We start from the raw sequence: 24,743 nt of genomic DNA on the forward strand, positions 1-24,743 counted from the left end.
ATCACCCTCCTACATTCATGCTTTCATGATACACTGACAGCAGCCGAACAGCAAATGCCTTGTAGCTGGTTTTAATTCCGTTTTCAAGAGTTTAACCCCGGGAAAAAAATATAATAAATCAGGAGAAACTCACATAATTTGTCATGTTTCAGAAATCTGAAAGGCAGGTATTTAATGTTCCTTGAGGGAAGCATTATATTTCGATGATTGTATGAGTAGGGGAGAAAAGTGGCTGGTTTCTAAGGTTAAACTATTCCCATTAAAGTTTGAATAATGTTATTGACCTTTACCTGGGATGGATCACTTAAAGTAATGGGAAATGGTGGCACTGATGGAATTATGATGACAGAATTGCTTATGGTTATGAACTGGGTCTTGTTCCTCGAAATACCTATCAATTTGTCAAATCACCAACATCCACGTGTTCAGCCGGAAATCTTAACAGGGGCCCCCGAGCCTGTCGGTGTCAGTCATTGTGTCATTTAAAACGTTTCTCGCCTCTATCTGTAGCACAGTGCATGTGTCAGTCACTGATGGGAGCTCAGATTGCTGCTGCTGCTGCTGCTGCTGCACATGGAATCTACGTCGGTACAGTATATTTGCCTCCACTTGAGATCTTTCTTCTTTGGGAGTTTGACAAGTATCAGCAGCTGAGGATGAAGTGAACAGGTTCAATCCAGCTAATGTATTCAGCACGTTAAAACAGGCGAAGTGAATTGTGACAACAAATACGAGCTAATAAATTCTGCCGCCTGCGTCTCCGAGCAGGACGGGACTACAAAGTGAAACCATGTTTTTTGATCAAGTCACAACAGCACAGCACTTTAAACATTGATATCTTTTTATTAAGACAAGTACTCTTCTGATTTTTTTTTTCTTTTGTAAAAATGTCGGTGTGAACCAATACAAAATATGCATGGTCATATGAGAAACATCCTCTTTACTACACAAACGAAAAAAATGTCACCTGGGTACAGAGAGAAAGTTAGATTCAACAACAAAAACAACCATTTTTGGGGATATTAAAACAACCAATCCCCGCCCTCCCCCCTCCCTCCCCAGGCTTTAAACATGAGCTTCATCCAAATATCCAAGACATGTTACAGATCATTCATAAAACTTCATGTCACAGTAAATACACCATCTTGTCATCTATGAAAATTGGACTGAATGCAAACAGATGCTTGATTGACTGTCTGTGGTCACATCCTAGAATTACTAAATAACCGATACTGTATGAGCAAAGTGTTACGGTGGTGGAAGAAGAAGAAGAAGAAGAAGAAGAAGAAGAAGTTTCATGAACATCATTGTGACTTTGTTGACACTGACTGTACATAATTTTCGTCTGCTTAACAAATCTAGTTTTCTTTCTTTGTGAACTAGGTCTATGCAAAATAATATTTAACGTTTACTGTAACAGTGCACCATATTAAGAACACATAAACATGTACAAATGAGAAAAAACATGTACATCTTGTGGTTTTTCTTTCACTGTTTGAATAGCTGTGGTACTACAGTATATACTTGGGGCCTTTTAATTTGCATTCTACCTGAGATGCAAAAAACACTATTAACACTCATGAACCTGAGAGAGTGAAAACAAACATACTAAATATCAAGTATTTCAAACAAATAAAAAAAACTGGATTAGAATGATGCGTCCGACAATCTTTTTTTTTTATGTTCCCCGGTTAAAAGCAGCAGTCACTTAAAAACCATGTATGATAAATATCAAACCTCGAAATAATACGTCATGCACATAACTGTTTCCATGACAACAAAACTCTAAAATCCAGAAAAAGAATGTACTTTTTATTGTAGCTTATTACAGCACTGTATTCCTCTCTGATGTTACCAGCAAGCCTTGTCCTTGAAGATATCCAAATAAATAAGAAATGTAGTGAAGCAGAGAAAATAATTATGACCAAATTGAAATTGTTTTGCGATCACTAATTAAGACAATAAATACTACATCCTGGCATACGACATTCTAGTCAGTGGAAGCTGCCACACCACACTGATAAACAAAGAAATACTAAAGAAAGAAAAAAAACATGCATTCCAGCTTTTTTATGCTCCAGGTCATAATCGTGATGCAAGTCTATGGTGCGTGAATACAGACGACCATGATGAGTATCGGCCCTGTGAGTTAGAAAGGACAGAAATATACAAGATATACTGTAAGAGTGTACATGAGGATACTATAAGATACTAACCATATGCCTCAGAATCAAAGAAGGCACTAAAATAAGTCCTTCAGTCTTTTCCTATATAATGATAAGTATCAAGAGGTGGGTTTAAGGCAGTGGTTATCCTTTTTCATAATACATTTACAGATATTTTTATCTTATTCAGGCAATACAATGAAATCTCTCACTAATTACCAAACAGGTTTTTACTCTCCTGGCTGTGGCAGACTCAGAGGCATGGAGCATGCACGGTGTGCACACTGTGTCTCCGTCTGCGAGCGTAGGATCTTCTGATTTTGTGTTGGTGGGGGGAAAAAATAAATAAATTTGTAACAGTAGACGGCTCCTGTGTGAAGGTTTGAGGCTGCAGGATGACAGTGAGAAAATGATCTTTCCCCAAACCAAGTCTAAAGCTCGACGCAAATCTTTGATAACTTGTAAGGCCGAGAGCCCTTACAAGTTATCAAAGACAGCCCAAAGGTAAAATGTCTTTACAGACAGCAAGGAAATATAACTGATTCATGTTTGCAGTGATTGAATGTCTTTATACTTGAGTATGGGCAAGGGCAAAAAAATATGTGTAGCAAGGATTTCTAAGCCAGGAAATAAGCAGTGATTTTTTTCCCTACTTGCAACGGGTATTCACACGGACATACCTTTCAATGGCAAAGGAAACTTTTCCATTGAAAGCGTAACAATCTTTCTCCCCTTTAACACAGTACAATCAAATAAAACTCTAAAACCTTGAGAAATGAAAAAATGTCCTGGAAGCATTTCTAGTTAGATGGTCAATGCACCGTATTATCAGTTTAAAAAAAAAAAAATCAATCGTTGAGAGAGGAGCACTCTGCACAGTGGATTTTCAGCTTTTGCTGTATACAAGTGATATTCACTGTATACGCACACTCATGTGATTATTATATTTGGTCCAGGGTCGACCGTGTGGGTGGTATGAAAATGTTTAAACCAAAAGCACACACAGTAAGCTGTACCAATATCAAACAATTAATACAGTTTAATTATATTTCATGATCAATGCAGCAGGAATAGTTACTCTTTTAGGTACAACATATACTTAAACTCTGACTCAAACCCCACATAATATCTGCCAACTCTTTCGGCTCTGTACTCATAGAGCAACGTGTTCTGCCATGTTTTTGGTCCATCCATCAAAAGGATGACAAAAAAAAAATAAATCTGACAAAAATAACTACTAAAATCATTAGGGCTGGGTATACCTGAAAGATATCAACCAAAATAACCCAGTACCAAGTAGTACTGAAATGCCTCCAGTTAAGTGATACCTGCATTTGACTCTTTTTTGCACCTTGGGTCTTATCCTAGACCATCCCGGCTCTCCGCCAGATGAGCAAACTTGCTGTTGCTGAAGGAGCCTTTCTTCTTGGCGAACAGTTAAACATCTGCCTTGTTAGCACGAGCTAACACGTCAGCAGTGGCTAACATCCAACACTAAGCCATTGAACAGGCGGCCATTTCCGCAGCTGTTCTCCTCGGTTCAACATCTGCCCGATTAGCACGAGCTAACACAGCAGCACTGGCTAAAATCCAGCACCAGAAACTGACACCGAATGGCTCAACTTGGTCGTTAAACCCGTTAATTACCGTTAAGTAGCATTTGCTGTGTGATGCTAACAGTTAGCCTTGTCACTGTGTGTATGCGGCCTGGCGGACTCTTACAACTGTCCCCCAGCACAAAGCTAACACTCCCGCAACAACAGGTCCAACCCATACAGTCTGTGGTGTGGTGTATTTCATGGAGTTGGCAGTTCAGCGTTCGAAAGTATGGCTATACTACACACTACTCCATTCACATTATGGATGTCGAATGAAGTACACTACTGGTATTGGCATCACTTTCAGGGTACTGGTATTGGTACTGATATCGTTATTTTTAAACGATACCCAGCCCTAAAAAACATTCTACATACAGGAGATGTTTTTTAAGGAGTAGTTTGCCCATTTTCAGAAATACACTTATGATGATGATCTTCTCCTTAATCTGGCCATTAAAGCAAATAAGTGTATTTCCTAAAATGTCGAACTGTTCCTTTAAGATTTTTTTTTTTTTCCAGAACCAGTTTAGCTAATGAAAATAAAAGCAAAAAAACAAAAGAAAGCAGAGGACAGTAAACGTTACCTGCTATTGTTGACTCACTGCTGTCCTCTCAACCAGCAGAAAAAACCCCGATACAGAGTTTTAAAAAAGGATAAGTGATTCTCTATGGAAACTTTAACTCTATATCATGGTACATTACAGCTGTCAGGATGTCAAAGACTGAACTCCACAATACCCTAAACAAATACTAAACTGACCTCACATCTACTAACCATCGGATGTTCTCTTGAAACCAGCGAGGGACCAGTTGTACTTTGCGGCTTGGTGTGAAATGATACTTTACGGCACTCCTACTTCACTTTCAGGAACAAATACATTCTATGATGAGCATGATTACTCACAACTGTTAACATTAGTAATCAACACAGTGAACCTGACCTCAGAGGGGTGCGGGTGGGGTAGAGGGGAAGGTGAGTGAAATTTGCGCTGCAGTATGTCGAAACCAATCTGTGATGAATTTGCAGGGACCGCTGGACTTCGACCCAGCAGGGAGAAATGTGTTGACACTGTGTTCCAGTTACTGAACTCTGGAGATTACTCAAAAAAAAAAAAAAAAAAGAAGAAGTGTGGTAAAAGCTGGCTCCTCGGATCTGGGTACATGAGCTAATAGCTAGCTGCAGCACACATAGACAAACACCAGGCCCATTTAATCTCCGAAAGCCAAATGTAACAAAGCATCAGGTGGAGTACATTGGAAGAAAAAAAAATCCAATCCAACAAGCATGTGAAGGGGGGGAAACAACAAAATAAAGAAAAGAAATAGAACAAGGCACAAAATTGTCTGTAAAATAATTGAACTGTACAGAATAGGCCCCAGCAGTCCAGGAAGGGTCGGATAGGAGACTCAGCAAACGCCTCTTCTTACCACTTGGCCATGCCAGTCCTACTTTTCACTTTCTTCTCTTCCTCTTTAAATCTCGCCCTCCCCACCCCCACGCCTTCTCACAACCAATCAGAGTTAGACATAATGCTCCTACAGCACCACCACCACCAGCAGCATCCCCACCCGTCTCTCCTGGCCTGTCCAGTTTAGATATAGTACTCCTTCTTCTCGTCTGTGTTGTTGTGTCCACCCTCCGCATTGATGATGGCCGTGTCTGCATCGGCTGCGTCGTCCGCCCCTTTGGCTTCGTGTGTGAAGTAAGTTCCTGGAAAACAAGCACAGACAAATTAGCCCCCACACCTCCTCCAACCATGTGTGCACTTCAATCCTATTGCACTCCACTCACAAAAAAAACCCAACCAAACAAAAACACTTGAACTCTAAGATGTTTTTATGATTAAGTATGATTGCACTGCCAATGCTTTACCTTTGTGTCTGGCAAAGTATCGACCAAGAACAATGAGTGCACAGAGGATGGCAAACATCACCACGGCAACCACTCCTCCAATGACAGCATGGTCAATTTTCTGCGGTGCCCCCTCGCCGGCTCTGGAGTCTAAAAAAACAGGACAATAACCGTAAATAATTTCATGATCAGTAAACCGTCTCAGCCAGTCACTAATACCTTCACACAGACGCGGACCACACTGGAAGCTGTGGCCATTAAATCATAAGGCTGCCAAAATAAACTAAATTAGTTTGTTTTCTCTCAAAATCATTTTAGCATGACCTAACCAGAGAGGAGACGCTGGAAAAGGCTGTTGAGAAAAATACCAGGTTATGCTGTTTACCAATAGAAATGAGACAGTGTCACAACACAAGTTGGTCTGTGGAGGATGGTAAATGGTTCATTATTTGTAACTAAACGTCCCACAAATAGGCTGTAAAACCATTTAGTTCCTACTGACAAATCCTGCAAACCACTGCAAATAATTCAGCATGATGATCCCCAGGCTGGGGCTTTTTAACATTTAACATTTTTCCTCACTAATTCCTTTCCAGATTTATGTACAGTGTTATCATCCAGTTGTCTGTGAAACAACTGACATTCAAAACTTATTTAGATACACAAAATCTATTCACATATTACATTTAAAGGAATAGTTTAACATTGCTGGGAAATAGGCTTATTCACTCTCTTGCTGAAAGTTCAAAGACAGGATAAATGCCACTCTAGTATTGGTATGGTAGCTTAACATACAGACCAGGGGGGACAGCTACCCAGGCTCTGTCTAAAGGTAACAAGATCCAGCACCTCTGAAGTGTACTAATTCAGATGCCATATCTAGGGATGGGAATTGACAGGATTTTATTTACACCAATACCATTATGGATTCTGCTTTTCGGTCTGATTCTTCATCTATTCCCTATTGGATTCCTGATCAATTTTCTGTGTAGAGGAAAAGGAGGCCTTCACAGGTTTTCAGCATCAACTGATCAGCTGTTTTAAAATCTGAACCAAGTGCCATCCTTCATGATCTGACAAATGAAGCCTATACAGAAGTGTCAAAAACTGCAGTTCCTTGAATGGCCACTAGAGGCTGGCTCCATAAGTCACTAAGTCCCCATAGACCCCCATGTTAAAATGTCAAACTTAACAGCAGAAATAAACATGTTTACAGCCTGATACAAAGCATGTTTTTGGTCTCTATAGCTAATTTCGGGATTATGGCAACTGTCTGGGGGTTGAATTCTTATATAACTCCCTCATTAGCATTTTATTAAGGCTTGAATTTACGCATAATTAAGGGAGGGCCACTTGGAGTAACAGGCTGTCCCTTGGTGTCTTGTCACATCCAACCCTTGCTTGTCACATCAGCAGCCTCTTGCCCAAATATGGTCACTCCTGGCTCCAACAACCCAAATGGCAACAGCCAAAATGCCAAACTCAAGGCTTCAACCTGGGAGTCTGTAAATTACATTACAATTACAGTCTATGGTCTGAACACAATGTAGAAAAGTATAGGGTAGAAAAAAAGGTAAAGGTGTAGACACATGACACACGACTTTGATGTCATTGTTAAGCAATGTGTAACTGTCAGACAAACATGCCAGCATTGATAAAAGGAATTAATACGATTGGAGACATGTGATTCAGAATTTGGAACCAGTCCTCAACTGGAACCAGTTCTTGATTCCCGTTCCTAGTTTATCTTGTTTGAGTAATCCGTACAAAACCCTAGTGTAAAAATGACACATTGTGATTTCTTGGCCAGGGGCAGTAACTTCCTTTTTTACAGTCTTAATTCGAAGCTAAACTAATCGACTGGGGGCTGTAGCGTCATAAGCCCTATTTGCATGGGAATAGTATTATTACTTGGAAATCTGTAATAATTGCAGAGGTTGTCTATGATCTTAATCCCGTGCATGTCCGCCATTTCCACAATTCGTCATGTAAAAGTTCCATCCCAAATTAGCTATTATATTTTGCCAAACACAGAGGTCATGCAGTAATATTAGTCCTGTGCGATCTGGCATCTTGTGATTTGTGGTTGCATTCAGGTCTTTTGTTTTCACTTTCTCTTTCTTCTACCTCTTTCTTGTCTAGAATTACGGAGGCTGGCAATTATAAATGAAAGTTTTGACAGCATTTTGGGTGCAGGAAGCTCATCTCGCTACACAGCATGGAGACCCATTTACAGAGAGAGCAAGCTCAAATCCATCAGAGGAGCGAAACCTCATAAGAAGATAAGATGGATGACATGTGACAGTGTGGCAGAATCGCTTCTCTTTGTTTAAACCACATTCAAAATAAAAAAGGAAGTTAAAACTGTACATCTGCGTGAGTCATGCTGTGTAGTGTTTCTGTGTTGTATAGAGTGGAATTACAAATAAAGGTGCGCATCATATCTGTGGGATAATGTCAGTAAATTTGGGTAAAATACAGACTTTGCTTATTCAGTGTGAATGTGCTGCGTGAAACACAGATGTGGGGGTAATTTCTAAATCACATGAGGGCCTGTGGTGATGATGGTCCCATAGGTAGGACTTCAGTTTATGTACAGACACATGAGTTGTTTTGGTCTTCTCATCTAACTCTCAGCGAGAAAGAGAATACGCATTTTTGCCAAAATGTTGAAATAAAATAAAACAGTATCTATTTACTTGAATGTTTAAAACAGTCTGATGTCTCCCTAAGTTATAAACCACACATGTGTGATGTTATTGTCTTGGAGCAGCCTCGTTAGACAAGCGCTCTCAGTGCTTCATATAGCCGAAATGGCTGCTCGAGCCCCTTGAGTGAGCAATGCTGAAAAATGTTTTAAGACAGTTATTTCACCATGAAACAGTAGACACAGTCTGCAATTTCAGCGAGAGTTCACACACTGTAAAATACATTGTGATTTAAGAGGCCATTTCTGGAAGTTATAGAGCTCAATCATCAGAAATAGACACAAATCTGGAGATAAATTGGCGCCCGGTGTCCCCATGCAGAGAAATACGTGGCTGCCTCAGGTGTCAGAGAGTATCACTGTCTAGCATTTAGCCAGATTTATCCGTGCACCACAGTAGAACAAGGCAAAATTTGAAGCCTTTAAATTTCCAGTCTCAGAATAGTTCAGAGGCATTTATCAATAGTCTATATCTGTGCACATTTGGACTGATGGAGGAGTGGCAGGCGAGGGAATGGCTGCACTGTTCTTTGCTGCATGAGAGAGCAGCTCAATTTTCCATCAATCTCACTAGTCATGCTCTGAACTTGAATGATTCTGATAAAAGACGAGCGGAGGGTGCAGAATTTCTCAACACTGTGAGGGCGTAATAAGTTGGGTTGAGGGGTCTAAGACAAGTGACACACTCACTTCTCAACCTCACGAAAAAACCCAACACCTTACTCAAGATGCATTCAGTTCAGCACGAGGACATCTTGGAAGTGTGAGTGCGTTGAAACTAATTAATGAGAAAAGTTTTGTTTCGGTTGAGCGCCCACTTAAAATGGACTCGTCTTCATGGAGCGAGCCGTTGCTGTGCGACGGTGTATGTGAAGCAGGGATGTGCAAGGCGCCGTTTGTTTACTGTATCGGCGATGTCAGATAGCACAGCTCATTCCCCGTGGAGAGGGAACGGCCCATGCTCCATGCTAATGAACATTCACCACTAAATGGCCTGTGCACAGTCCTGTCTCCCCCCTCCCCCACCCTTCCCTCCCTCCCTCACCTCCCCACACCTTCCTGCCCTCACCTTGCTCCCCGCTGTCTTCCGTTTGACACATCCGCAAGGAAACATGCAGGGTCTCGGCCGCCTCTGCACACCGAGGGAGAGTTTTATTTAACAGGTAGAAAAATTCGCCCAGGGTAAGCGCCGAGACTCTATCACAAAAATGTCAAACTAAAAAATCCCATAACACCTACAGTATCAACTGTTATGGTTGGTTGCATATCATGTTGCCTGCATTAAGTACACAACTGAACACTGGTTTTCTGTTTGTCAGTTCTGTATTTATTACAAGGGAAGGCCACAGGAACATGATCTCAGATTCCATATAAATATTACTCATTTTCATTCATTTTGCGGTGTTGCTGCAGCCTGCATTACAGCGTAAGGAGATTATGAGACATCTTACATAATGCAGTGCAATACAGAGGTCTAAAGTGTATTGTAAGCTGATTTCAAACATAAAGGTCATTCGTTGTGAGGTGCACTACTCCGCCTGTGAAAACAGTTGTATAATATATTCTGTGGCTCTGAAGCAAGATTTTCTTAAGTCTGGAAATGTCATTAGAGTTATATCTGATTTACACATTTTCAACAGGAAGCCTGCGTTACCAGCTGGATGTATGCAGTGTGGAAGATGGAGGCATTTATCAGGCAGGCTGGTTGTAATATTATTATTATGCTGTAATATTAAGAAGATATTTTACTGCTGGAAAGATTTTCTTTTTCTAGGCAATGGACAACAATGGAGATACTTCTGAAGTTGTTGCTACATGACCAGAGAAAACAGAGGAAAAGGCCTGTGGCATTAGCATTTGCTCAGGAGGTAGAAAACCTTCAACTAACAGACTGCACTGTGCTTCATCGGACCAATAAATGCTCCTGCTGGTGGGTGACATAATGTGAGGCTGGCTGGAAATAATATGGCAGCCAGCTGTTAATAAACAATCTCAAATTACAGTTCAACGCTGATCTAAAATATGTTTCTGAAAACATCTGAGATGAGAAACAGGCAACACAGTCACAGAATCTTTGTTCATATTTTATCAGCACCACACAGGAAACATTGTTGCGCCCACTTCCTGTTCACAAATTCTCCTATTACAGCTAAACAGTTCACTAAATATGTTTCTGGAGACATTTTAGGTGATAAACAGGCAATACAGAGACAGAATCTTGGTTTATGGCTGATCAGAACGGCCTTGTTTTACAGTTTGATCAGCATTTGGTGTGAGTTTGAGAGAAAGAGGGGTGGGTCTCTCTCTTGATCTGCTTTTATACTCTGTGTCCGTGGTGGCGGACATTCAAAAATGTGGAAGTACAATCTGTAGTTCGAGCAAAAGCTCCAGAGTCAGCGAAATGATACAACCCACACTGTTACGATACACAGCTGGTTCAAAATTCACAAAGTGTCTCTTTAAGGACAGTCAAGATATTAGTAAGTAAGTAAGTAAATTATGACGTGATTCTACACTCTAGCTTGTATACAAAGTGCTGTAGCATCTCCATCTCATTCAAATCAATTCAAGAACTCGGACAATCAGGAGCAAGGGATTGAACCCCAACCATATAATTATTAGGTGACCTTCTTTATCTACCGACCTGCAGCCAACCCTTAATCTGTCACCTGTGAGGCCCCCAACTTCACGGATCATAAAACGCTGGACTATCCCTTTTATGTTGCTGTAAGATATTTCATTGCTCACAGGGTGGACAAAAAACCTGAACATCCTGCGATGTGATCTCCATGGGCTGTTTATCCTGGTCTGCCATATTTGTAGCAGGTGTTATTTTGTCCACTGCATTTGGGTAACAGAGTGAAAAGGGAGGTTAAGGACTCCAGGATCACCTCTGTATCTGACCCAGATCTCCAACCTCGACGAGAAAGGGTTTTCTTTATAAGTGTCATTACGATCCTTCCTCCCTCTTCCTGTGTAGATTAGTTTGTCATTCAGTGCTCTAACACACCCAGGATCAAGAGTGTGATTCCCTCCGGCCGTCCATGTTCAATATATTCGTAATGCTACACGGTGCTTAGAATAGAAAAAAAAAAAGACCTCCAAATGACAGACAGTGTTATTACAGCAGCCTTTGTGGCCTCACACTTGAAATAAGTAGAATTTGATTATGTCTGTAATGTGGCTGGTGTCCATACCGCCGGCACAGCTCTGCTCACAGTTCGATGGGGGGAGTGCTGACATGCCCACACCGGCGTCCTGACAGGATGTGCACAGCCGTGGGGATTTACGGGGGAATAAAGAGGATTTGCAACTGATGCCCGTGTCTGCGCGATGGTGAAATCTGCTCTGCTGAACTCCCAGTACCGCATGCTTTACAGTTGCACCTTTCCATCTCTGTACTGGAATGACTAATTGCCACTCTGGTCAGCAACAGAGCTTCCTCTCAGACTATCTGTCACAGCTGCAAGCTTGTCACCAGGCTGATAAAAATGGAACATTATTTCAGTTTTTCCATCTTTATTTTTTTTCTTTTAATAGTTTTCTGCTCACATAATGAGGCATGTCTCACACACATGCCCACCCCCCCACCCCCCCCACACCCCTATACACACACAAACACATTACAATTTATAGATGTAATTACATGGATATAATTGAAACAATGACTCTCTTGCATTGAAAGAGCAGAGCCGTCACTTGCACTGAATAGACTCTCACAGTAACCTTTTCCTGGACAGTGGCAGGACAATCGGGCACTGCTGCCGAATCAACTTGAGGACCGTCAATAGCCATTTCGCAGCCTTGAACTGCTAACATCCGTGGCTTTTGTATTCATTGCTGCTAGAAAAGGAAATGAACGTAATGAGATGAGCATACATGGGCAATCTCCACCAAATCATTTTTTGTATTGCTGTTGTAGCAGACCGTCAACAGAGCACAATATTGTCCGCAGTTGAATTCCAATGCCACTGCTCGCTCGCTAAATAGATTTCCTGAGTCCTTTGTAATAGCCCAAAGAGTGATTTGAAGATGTGCAAGTACAGCCGTGACATTTAACGGAGGTGCTGAAATACAAGTGAAGGTCTGACTACAACTAATAAAATAGCAAATGAATGGAAATTGTGACAGTGAACTTGAACTCCTCGATGGCAGCTTATTGTGTCTTTTGAGATTGGCAAACTTGTCTGCACAAAAGCCGGTAGCACCCATCTCCACTTCATACTTCCACTTCAACGTGTTTTCCCCGCAGTGCACATCAAGGCAGGAGAAAAGGTTGACAAAATAATAGAACTCACTGCTCCCTTCCCAAAGTTGCATGCAGTAACGCGCCACAAATGTACACCTTATCAGCCGAAAATGAGGACACAGTGTGAGTTCATTGGCACACAACATTCAATCTCCAAACCCTAATTTGCTAAGTAGAGCTCTCATAATCATTTACTACTGCTCCATGAAAAAACAATATTACTGCAGTGAAACACTCTTTTAACTTCAGGGTGGGCTGGCATTACTAACCTATTCCCTGGAGACCAATTAAAATGGACCATTACAATATTTTCTTTCTTTAATAACTGTTTAAAGGAAAGAAAGGAAAAACCTCAGGTCAGAAAAAACACAATTTCAACTGGGAATCCAAGTAAACAAATGTGAGGGGGGGGAAGTAATTAGCATTTCTAAATGATTCTTTAATTTTTCCAATGAAATACTTCAAAGAGAAATGATACATGTGAGAGTTAAAACAACGCTGGTAAATGTTTAATGGCTAATTATGTTGAATACTAAATCCACTCATAACAGTCTTTGGTGAAGTCAATAGTGAGCGTGGTGTTAAGGCTTGAATCCCAAGACTAAACAGCAGTGGAAACCTGCCAACACCTCACATGTACCAGTGCTGAGGGAGGAAACAGCAAACAAAAAAAAAAAAGAAAAAACACATGTATGAAAACCTGCCAGAAATGGATTCCTGAAATACCATCTGGTGAAAATTCACATGGTTTACTCACTTGGGAAAAAAAAATCTATGTGTATGTCGGAACAAAGGAATGGGAATAACCCTGAAGTCATGTATGTATTTCGTGTGCTGCATGTTAAAGTCATAAGGATCTACAAATCCCCGATGGCTTAGCCAAGCAAGCAATAAAAACTATATTATGGTTAGCAGTATTATAAAGTCTTAAGGGTGCAGTATAGAGGCCAGACTCGTGTTCACGTGTGGTGTAATGTTTGCTTGCAAAGCTCTTATTGGCAGTTAATTTACAACTTGTACCATCCATAAAGCAGAACGCTGTTGACCTTAGAAAACCTCCTTTAACCCTTCACACCCCAAAGCCTCTGAGATGGTTAGCTTATATATTCCTTTTAGATTATTCAGCCGAGGTCCTCCTGTAGCATGCTAAACAACAATTTACCCTGGACTGCAGATCTGCAGAAACATAGGGTCTTTTTAATCAAGTCTACAACATAATTCCTTGTTCCGTGTCTTTCCTCTGGCTGCTCTCAACAAGCAGGGGGAGAGGGGGGTTACTGAAGGCTTAGCCGGGATATCATGTCCCTGCCTTGGATCATCTCTGAGCATCTGACGAGCTGGAGCATTATCGCCACAGACTCTCTTTATTCCTTCAGAGCTGGGGATTCTGGGTAAATTCTGCCCTCTTCCCCCAAAAGAAAATACAGCCACTGACAAAGAACTTGTGAAGTACTTTTTTTTCCTGTGATGCTGGAACCATCAACTGTCCATCTCGAAGACAATATTCTGCTTCATTCACACCATTTCTTTTCTCAGAAATAGCTGCATACTACTTGGGTTTAGTGCAATATGTCTGAATCAAGTATTTAGATCAGTGAGGAAGAAGGTCACGCATATCTGGCAACTAAAAGCTTTTTGTTTTAGTGTAAATATGCAATAAAAACACATGGAGAGAAACAAGGTCTAAAAAAAACTTTCAAACACATGAAAAGGAATGTTCCTCCGAAAGGGTGACTTATCTCTCCCACGAGGTCTGCACGCAAACAGACACACTCACTCTCTTCATCTTTTAAGACACTGAAAGACCTGACAATATGAACTCTTGCAAAACTCTCTGAACATGAAACAGCATTGAAGACAAGCAATGTGAGATTCTGTGCTTTTACAGCACCCACTGCACAAAACCATATCTAGGCCTTGAACTGACACTCTGGTTTGCAAGGCAACAACAAGAGGGAAAAAAACAACTTACCAGAGCGAAGAAAACATGGCAAGTGAAAACATAGCTTTTTGGAAATTAACTCCAAATTTTTTTAACGTCTATTATGAACCAGAAAGACGGGGAGGCAGCAGGCTAACAATATTCAGAAACCCCCTTTCATGTTTTCTTTCACAGTACAGAGGGAGAATAGCGTGCCCACACGGCACCTGCTGCTTATGTGGATTAGTGAATGACAGCAACTTGAAAGCTTAGTGTATTCATTCAGTAAGTTCATCCCAGTCATAAGTACACTGTAAAATACTCAGATCTAGGTGGAGCTGTCGAAGTACAAAAAAGAACATTTAAAAAATACAATCTGTGAGATGTAAGAAACAAAGGGCAGTCCTGTTACCAGCATTCAGAACAGGTCCTTTAGTAAACCTACCAACAGTAGACACTGTGTTTGTTTGTTGATTTGTTGATTTTATTGGATCCCCATCAGCTTCTGCATAGAAGATGCTAATCTCCCCAGGGTCCACACATTTAAATGTCGAAATTAAACATTAATACTAGGCTTGGGGGGGAACAAGGTATAACAATATATTATGGTATTTAGAAATCCTGCAGGTATGATTTTCAATACCAAAAATACAAATGCTGTATTGAGGTCATGTGTTGTAGTGCACAGCATGCACCACCAGAGGTCAGTCTCTACTGACAGAACAGACAACTTCGCTGAAAAAGATGGCGACTGAATGGTCAGGATAAGGTTACAGGATGAGTAAAAAGCCAGCCAGCAATGGCAGAGAGAGACAGCAGGAAAAAACAGCATATTATCGAGCGATGGTAAGACTAACAATGATGTGTTTTTGGTGAGATTTATTTTGTTTTTGTCAATATATATATTCTTTAAATATACCATTTACCATGTCAGTATGGCGATTCGATCCCCGGCTCCAACCTGCATGTCTAAGTATCTTGGATACTGAACTCCAAATTGCGTCCAATGGCTGTTCCATTGCAGTGTGAGTACATGTGAATGCTTACTGAGTAGCAGATGGCACAATGTATGGGGTAGCCTTGGCCACCAGTGTGTGAATGTGTGTGTGAATGGGTGAATCTGGCATGTAGTGTAGTGTAAACGAAGTGTGTGTGAATGTAGCATGTCAACAAAAGAGTGCTTTGAGTGGTCGGAAGACTAGAAAAGCGCTATACGAGTGCAGTCCATTTGAAGGTATGGAAAAAATAGAAACCAAGGTCCAAACAAAACCACAAATTTATAAACAAAAGCAACTGATCCTAATGCAACATCCATTGATAAATGGTTCAAATGACCACATATAGTATGAAAGAAATCTAAAGTGCTTAAAAAAAGAATGAATACATGGCTAAAATGGGTAAAACAATACAACTAGATTTAAAGGCCCCTTTTTTTTAGAGCGTTTGATTGTCTATTCTGGGCTGCTGCGGAAACAACATGGCAAACTCCATAGACGATAACCCGCTTTATATGTAAATTCTAAGGAAATAAAAACACAGCGATTCTTTTGTTCAGCTGATGGTAAACTGTTGAAAACATACTTAGGAATATAAGAGATGAGATGTTTGTTACCTGATTTTTTTGTTTACATCTATAATGTGTGAGCGATTTTTAGTGATGATCAGTTAAACAACATAATGATTTTTTAAAAGAGAAAATCAAGACGTCTTCAGTCTATATGTGCCAGTACTGAAAATGTGTGCATCAAAAACTTAACTGATTGGCCTTTAAAAATCAGGATATAGAGGTAGCTCAGTGGTCCCTGATTACAACAGAAAATCGCAGCTGGTGGTGGAGGTGGCCGTGCCAGTTCACACTCTGGTTATAATGAATGAATAAGAAATTGTGCTGTATACGTCCTTATTGAGGGAAACGCTATACTGTGCTGTTATGCTGATTAAGGTAGTGCAAAGCAATCTACCGCAAGCCAGCTTACCATTGCCCCTGTGACAGGGTATTTAGAAGAGTAGTGAACTGCAAGAAAGCTCAATTACATCCTCCCAGCATGTACTGCATAAATCACCGTAAATCCTCTTTCAAGCCTGTCTTTCGGAAATTACTGGAATGTTACAGCAGAAAACACGGAGACGGCTGCATCAGTGTAACTTGGAGGAGAGGAGCTTAGGGAGGGAAAAATGCAGAGTAATGCACACTTCTGCAAAAGCAACTTCCTGTTTGCCTGAGCCACACCCAGAGAGAGTCAGAGAGCTGAAATGAGGCTGTATCCATGCATCATGATCACTGGCACACTGCTGATAACTTCATTTGAGAGAGAGGGGAAGAAAAAGCAGGTTTGAAGTAGGAATTTCAAACATGAGGAAGAAATTTAAAACATGCAGTGGAGAAGAGCAAATGTGACTACAGACAGTGTCATTTCTGTCACTACTGACCCTGTTTTCTGATACACACATAATGCACAAACAAATTATTGAAAAGCCAATTATTTGATCAAATAAATGAATAAATGAATGATATCTGAAAGCTGCCACATTAGAACAGTGGAGCTTTTGATGCAGTCTCACACTGAGTTTCAAACTTATTATATGTTTATTTGCCACTCCACATTTTTAAGACCATATGAAATGCAGAGTGGCCATGACAAAAGGGCCAAAATTGCCGTATCTCTAAAGCAGCTATTGATAAACCGATCTATTCTTTAAGGATAGTTTTTTTGTATTGAAATGTCACATTCTGGCATATCCAAATGTCAACTCCCAAGGTTGCCTCGCCATCTGTCTAGCCTTAGCGGTGCTTTTGAAATAATAGCAAGGGTTTTTTTAATGGTTAATATTAGAATACATTTTTTGCAACACAGCTTAATCAAAGTATAAAATAGTGTGTATAGGAGATGCCAAAGGTTGCTCTGCTATAAACACCCCAAATGAACTGCCTTTCATTCATTTCATATGTCTGTGAGAAAATAGTTATTGATGTTTTTTGGCCTCGCAAAGACGAGATGTGACTGGCATTTGTAGGGGAGATGTAAAGGGCATTATAATATGATGGATGGGCCGGTTGAGATATAGCTGCAGATGCTGATAAGATAGCAGAACAGCAAAGCAGAGTCTCTTCGTTTTCTCAGATCAAACATGTGACTGGAAAAGGGCTATGACAGGTGTCTCTGAAAGCCCCGCGCTGCCTGTCCTCAATGTCACCTATCAGCAGCATTATCTGATTAAAACTGGCCATCCACAGTCTCTCTCTTAGCCTTAGGTACAAGCCCTCATTCTTTCTCTCCCCGGTCACCTGATCACAAGTGCATGCAAGCTCACACGCAAACACACACACACACACACATACACACGCACACACACGCACGCACACACACGCACAGACATGATTGCTGAGAGGGACAGTAGTGGGGGAATACAGTACCTTGCGTGTTGACTGGATTGGTGGTGGGTGTGGGGATAGTAGTGGGAGCATCTAGATGAAAAGAGTAAAAAAATAAAGAACATGTATAAGAAACAAAGGAAGACAAGAGTAAAGAAATAGACAAAAGTCATTGAAGATGAGAAGCTGTGCTATAAAAAATAATAACATGCACACGTCTTTAATTTCAGTGGTGAGGTAGGAGACAGAGCTCATGGTCGCACAGTGGCGCTTTGAGCTAAATGCTAACGTCAGCATGCTAACATGCTCACAGTGACAATGCTAACCTCCTGTTTATAATTGTCAGCATGTTAGCTTGGTGTGTTAGCATGCTAACATTCGCTAATAAGCACTAAACACAAAGTACAGCTGAGGCTGGTGGGAATGTCCAGCACATTCTAACTCCTAACTCGTCAAATACTGACACTCGATCAGTGGCCCTACACGTTAAATTATTATGCACTGCTACTCCTTTAGCATCAGTTTTGGATGATTAGGGGTGGCACATAAATTTACACTCGTTACATGCATTGTGTCTTTTAAAAAAACTTCTGCTTTCACATTTCTGCTTGTTAAATGTATACAGTCTCTTTTCAAAATAACTTAGAACGTAGGTAAAAATGTTTTTAGGTGTGCTTCCTTAAGTTTCAGCACAAAAAACACGTGGTTAGGTTTAGAAAAAAACATCATGGTTTGTCTTAAAATAAGTACTTTTGGTACTTGTGTGGTACATGTGTAGTATGCTACACATGCTAGCACACTACGTCATTGTTCATATAACTGATTCACTTTTGGTTTACGCAGGAAACAAGTTGCAGTCTCCTGTTGGAGTCTGGAGATTGTTTGACCAGCCACCTGCCCTCCCACCCTCCCTTTGTAGACTTTCTCACTCTTTCTATAGCAGTTGCTCGGAGCATCAAATAAATGCCTCTCATACTGCCACTAAAGAGTGCCTTGGTGTGTCTGTATCTGATACCAAAGGTCACTGACCAAAGGTCGGCATTAGTTATTACAAGTTGGGAGTGAGACGAGGTTGGAATGTCATTAGTTTTGCAGGTATTTGGACAAATTATAGTTTCTACTTGATTATGCCACTAAATGAAAAGTCAGGGGGTCATCAAGTTATTATAATTCATCCTGAGGGTGACATGAATATGTGCACCAAATTTAATGAAGAGTTGACAAGATCTCTAACTCAATATGGGAACCTCATAATGGTGCTACAGGAAATCAGGGGATCATCAGAGTCATTAGGATTAATCCTCTTTAACCACGAAAGTCTGTACAAAAGTTTTTACCAATCCATCCGATAGTTGTTGAGATGTTTCATTAAAAATTAAAAATGTCAGCCTCGAGGTGGCGCTGGAGGAAAAGCGATTACCAATGTCATAAAGCTATATCCTCTGGGAACTATTAATGGCTTTATAAAATGTAATGGCCACCCATCCAACAGTTGTTAAGTTGTTACAGTTTGGATGGGCTGATTGACCTACAGACTGTCATTGCCAGCCACTAGCTTGGCTAAAAACACAAAGAAAACACCACTAACAGTTCACTGTGCTGCAGTTTTATTATATTTTATTACGGTAAGCTATAACATTTCCCTTTTTTTGTTAATTTTTCTAATTAACCATGAATAATTATGTCTAAATCATGGAAAGGTATTGCTATTTTCTTGTCTCTTGCAATAATTAAGTCAAACTGCAAATTAAACCACTCTGGTGGTCTCCCGCTGCAGCACAGCAGAGCCCCGAGCAGCATCCTCCGCCCCGCACTGTACTGATTAGGCCTGTCACTAACCCCCAAACAAAATAATCAGAAAGACAAAATGGAGGGCAATTCAGGTATGCTACGGTACTAAGGAGGGCTGAAAGCTTCCTCATCAGGGGAATATATGCCTGGCTCTGGTGCAGGGGAAAGATAGCACGACCCCTTGCTGTGGGAGAGTCGCAGCAGGGGAAATTGGCTGGCTGTCTCCATGCCTTTACTGTCTGCACTCCATCAAAAGACAGCAGTGGGGGACCACACACTCCCAAACTAATGATAAAACATCAAGGACAGCATAATGTTGCCGCTGGGGATGGAGTGTATGGCGGAGGTGGTGTTGATGGTGGTAGGGGGGTATCGGGGTATCAGGCAGAGATTCTCCTCTGACAGTATTTGAAGAGGGGGGTGGGCTAGATTTCTTTCCCTGTGACCGAAGGCAGTCTGATAGCTGAAATGTCAGTGTCTGGAAGAGGGAAATTGGCCATTCAGGGAAGAGGGTCTTCACAAAGGCTGGGATAGGATGTGGCACATATAATATCCAGGCGAACAAGAATTCTCCATGGGCAATTTCCAGCCTGGATGACTCTGGGCTCAGCATTATGAGGGCTGAAATATGAGTGTATTTTGGAGAGGCCATATTTTCAGGGAGCATTTGTATCAGTGAGGAATTTGATATGAGAAAATTTAACCATAAAGTGAAACAATGTAGGAGAAATTGTTTATCCATGCCTGCTTAAACCTGCCTGCCAACACAACAGCAGGGAAGAGATTTTGCTTTTCTTTTGTCTATTTGTTTTCTCTTGCTTAAAAGTTACTTTTACATCAATTTTTTTTGGAGGTTTTCCCAAAGAACAAGAAGGAAATGCCTGTAAAAGAGGTTGTTGTGCTGTAGCCTATGAATTTATATTATGAAAAATTAATCCACAAGCTGATGTGTTGGAAGTTGTTTGGCAAAATCAGCGTGATTCACAAGGACATTTTCACAGCAGCCTTTCATAAGAACAGGGAGAACCATGAGTCCTGTCTGCTGATGTTATATCCAAACCTGGGATAAACCCCCCCAATTTCCAGTGGCTTGTGAGTTTTTGACTTCTCATCCGTGGAAGATTCATAGGTTGAAAAGTCAACTGTGGGCTACACTGTGGTGGTAAAAGCAGCATTGTTCTCCTGCCAACAGACAGTATGTGTGAGTTATAGCACTGGGTCACCTCTGAGAGAGACAGGCCTCTCTCTGGTCAGCTCTCTCCACACCAGCACACACCAGCCAGGGGGCACAATTCACAGCCTGCTGCAGACACACCCACGTGGAGAACAGCATGACAAGCCTCTTTCTCAGCCTTTCGACCGGCCGCATACAATACACGCACCACAATAGGACTTGATTTGACGTGGATTTACATCGGCCTCACACCTGTCCGGGCTGTCACACAGTGAAAGGTCATTAGTCTTTTTGAAATAGGAAGAGCCCGAAGGACTAGCAGCCGTAGAGGGTGGCAGCAGGATGAAAGAGAATTGATGGACAATTCAGCTCGGCTCTATCAATAATACTCACAAGTAAATATTTATCAAGAACAAAACAACTCATTAAAATAAAGCTATTTGTTGCATGCAGTTGGTTAGACAAAAGGCTGTTTTTTGACAGGAGTGTGATGGCTTTAACAGGAGCAAGAGCTCATAAATTACAAAACAAAACAGTAAAAATACCAGATAAGAGAAGAAAATTGTAATTTTGTTAAGGAAAATGTGAAGATAGTGGGTGGGACAGTAGCGGACGGTTTGAAGTCATGCATTGCTGCTGCGAACTTCAACAAAAATAACACCAGTTACCCATGCTAGGACCAATCTATGCTGCAAAAACACACTAATTAAACCACTGTAGCAAGCATGATTAGTCTGGGGCAACAAACCCTCACATGGACCACAACATGATTTTGTGTGGCATTAAATCCTCCAGAAAAGAGGAGTGGGAGTCACAGACATAATTATACGCGGTTATGAGCACCTTTTACCAATCTCCTGTGTCTCATTATAGCGAGCTGGAGTCATTGAGCTTCCAAAGCTAGTGCACCAGAGAAACGGTGTTTAATGGAAATTGGTAAAATATGTGAATAGGAAGTTACTAATTGAAGACGTCATAGCCAAAGGCACAAACGCTGATAGCAAATATACTGCAGGTAGAAAGGATGGTTTTCATATTCTGGACCAGAGAACATTTGCCTCCCATTGCTTTTCATTCATTCATGCACGTGTTAGGGGTGCAGCATGAAGCAAATGATACATGAATATAACAGCAGTAGACATCATTCATGAGCTCTTAACCGCCTACAGGCACTTCGGTGTAAAATATTAGAATATTATATTATAACTTTAAAGATCTGTGTTCGAAATGAACATAACGTTTCATTTTTGAGACACAATCTGAGCGGAAGCACGGCAAATCTCCATTTCAAAGCAATCTTTACACAACAATTAGGAATTTAGTCGTGATAGCTTGAATAAGTCTGCCTTGAGTGAGCTATTTGCCGGCATATGCTGTCCTTTTGTTTGGGAGTGATCATTATGGGCCCATTGGGAACAAGCAGATGTCATCATCTGCCTGGCAGAGCACGATGATGAATAACCATGGGGCGGCAGAGTTGTGAGAGTCACAGGAAACCTATGTCACAGTGACAAAGTTGCACATGTCAGCTCTTGAAATAAACACATGAACGTCAGACATGTGAGTATGTGAAGATCTGTATATGTTCCATAAACTGCGTGTTATTTTTGTTCCTGCAATTGAAAATTTTCAGCAATGAAAAATTGGACTACCCGTTCTCCTCTGAATGTTTTGTACCTGAGAGATTTGGATGAGTGAGGTTTTACTCTGTTTAAAGCCAAAAAGATAAGACATTCCTAAAACCCCACATGGTTATTCTCACTGCAATTTCAAAACACCAACAACACCTTTCCAACAAACCATTCAATTTTCAAGGTGTAGAAATTCAGTCCAGGTGTCTCTTAAGTTAAAAAAAACCCCACATTAGTCCTGCACCCACAACACTCCCCATTTTCCCTCTTAAATATCTCCTGACTGTGACAGCTTTTTTGACACCTCTGCCCGAGACCTTGTCCCTCCATTAAAATCCTATTCACTGCTTGTCCTACAATTGGTGAAATGGTGTTGACATTAAAACCATTACAAATGCATTCATTTCCACAAATGCACATATTTAAGTAACCGCCGGTAACTTGCCAACTAGACAGAAAAAAAAAAAAATTGTTACATCGCTGGTTTTTGACACACAGTTCATGGCTGTCAACACAACCCAAACAAGTAGACTGAGGAATAATCAAAACAATATCACCATTCTGAAACCTGCAATCGGCTCTCTCACAATATCCACAATGAGCCGATTTTCAACAACAGCTCTGATTTTAGCATAACACTCTGCACCTCGACTCGATGCTGCTGCTGTGGGCACATGCTAGGCTGAAACATGAGTATTGGTTTAAAAGTGGCCAAATCTAACAATCTGCATTAATGTGTGGTGAATCAGATATAATGGCACGCTTTCGCACCATAGCATAACCCACTGGGGTTTGGATGTTTCAAACAAAGACAGAGCTGTTCTGGCTCTCTCTCTACTGTGACAATGTTTGAAAGGTGCACAGACAGAAGTGACTATTTCACTTCAATAAATTTCAGTTGTTTTCATTGTTCTCTAAACAGCATGAGTCCTCACACCTGCCTGAAACTATCAACAAAAAAAGTTTAGTGCCGACAGTTATGGGCATGGGACCAGACAGTGAAGACAAAACATAAAGCTACTGGTAAATCCATCCCCACAGATGGGATGACTTGTAAAACATAGACAAAAAGAATTATAGTAATAGTTATAATAATCATATATTAATATTTTGTTCCCAGATTATCTTTTTTAACCTTTTTTTGATAATAAGGTAGAGGTAAGACAATAGAAAATATGTTTTTCGATTTTTCATAGAACAAATACATACATTTTCCAACCCAATCCCTCATCCCCCCTGTATCCCAGTGCATCCCGGCCTAAAAGGAAAATAAATAGATAAATAAATAAACAATAATAATTTTAAAAATGCTAATGATAATAATAATAATAATAACAATGACAATCATTACAAATAAAAAAAACCCGTTTCTGTTAAAACATCAGGAAATGTTTTGGGGTGTGTAATGTTTAGTAGTAGTGCAGAGTGTAAGGGTAATGCTGAGATGCACTCATTTATCATATCCTGAAGATCCCCTCCAGAGATGTAACATATAAAAATACTCTGCTTTCAAAGTGAATAATTATTACTTTCATTAAATTACATCTACACTTTATCACTGAAAAAACAGATTCAAATATTTTTTCATTTTAGAAGTTAAACCCCTGGACCAAGATGCCTCCTTCCTGACTCTAAAGTCCATCACATCTTGTTTAATTTACTTACTACATGTAGACAAGTGGTTCCTAACTGCTAGGTCAGGGGTGCATTCTGAATGGACCACAAGTGACTCGTGAAGTTTGTTTTAAACATACTTTATTTTAAAGTACAGTAAATTTTTGGCACATAGTGTTTATTTTGAATTGCTGTTTCCTGCTGTAGAGTGAGTGACTTATGGACAGCTACTTAACAGGACAGCAAACGAGCTTGGCGACATGGCCAAACGCAAGTAGGAGTATTAACTGGTGTGGACCTTGAACTAATGACTAAGGAGATAACTGGACCCCATAGCTGGACCAGTTGGGAACCACTGATGTAGACCATGACTTGCTTCAAAACTAGTTGTGATGTTACGAAGTCATACTTGCACAAACATGTCTATAACTGAGATTTTAGGTGAGTGGAGAGAGACTTTCTCTCTTCAGCAGATGAATGTGAAGACAGCCGTCTAGTGTCAAACATCCACAGTTAAACTCAAACATCCAAAAGCAGAAACAAAAAGTAAAATGTTTTGAGTGGTGGTGGACTTTATGCGACATTCAGAGCATTAATATAGCAGCAGCAAACCATTACTTGCTATGGAAAGACGGAGTAGAGTAATTGCGTCCTGAGTAGAGAATGAA

At 40.6% G+C, this 24,743-nt stretch overlaps 1 protein-coding gene across 5 annotated transcripts in view; it reads right to left on the minus strand.

Annotated features, from left to right (window-relative positions):
* Positions 1–823: 823 nt before the first annotated feature.
* The window catches only part of cadm1b (cell adhesion molecule 1b), a 185,649-nt gene continuing 161,729 nt past the window's right edge, over positions 824–24,743 (minus strand). For 4 of the 5 annotated variants that reach the window (XM_049577135.1, XM_049577134.1, XM_049577138.1 and 1 more), the window contains 3 exons: positions 17,908–17,958; positions 5,637–5,765; positions 824–5,474 (listed from right to left, as the gene is read on the minus strand). In XM_049577135.1, the coding sequence (XP_049433092.1) occupies positions 5,356–5,474; positions 5,637–5,765; positions 17,908–17,958 (299 nt within the window). In that variant the 3' untranslated portion in view covers positions 824–5,355. The remainder of the gene's footprint in view (positions 5,475–5,636; positions 5,766–17,907; positions 17,959–24,743) is intronic. The other variant, XM_049577136.1, reaches the window with a different exon arrangement.

The sequence above is a fragment of the Epinephelus fuscoguttatus genome, linkage group LG5, assembly GCF_011397635.1.
Source record: "Epinephelus fuscoguttatus linkage group LG5, E.fuscoguttatus.final_Chr_v1".
Classification (NCBI taxonomy): Eukaryota; Metazoa; Chordata; class Actinopteri; order Perciformes; family Serranidae; genus Epinephelus; species Epinephelus fuscoguttatus.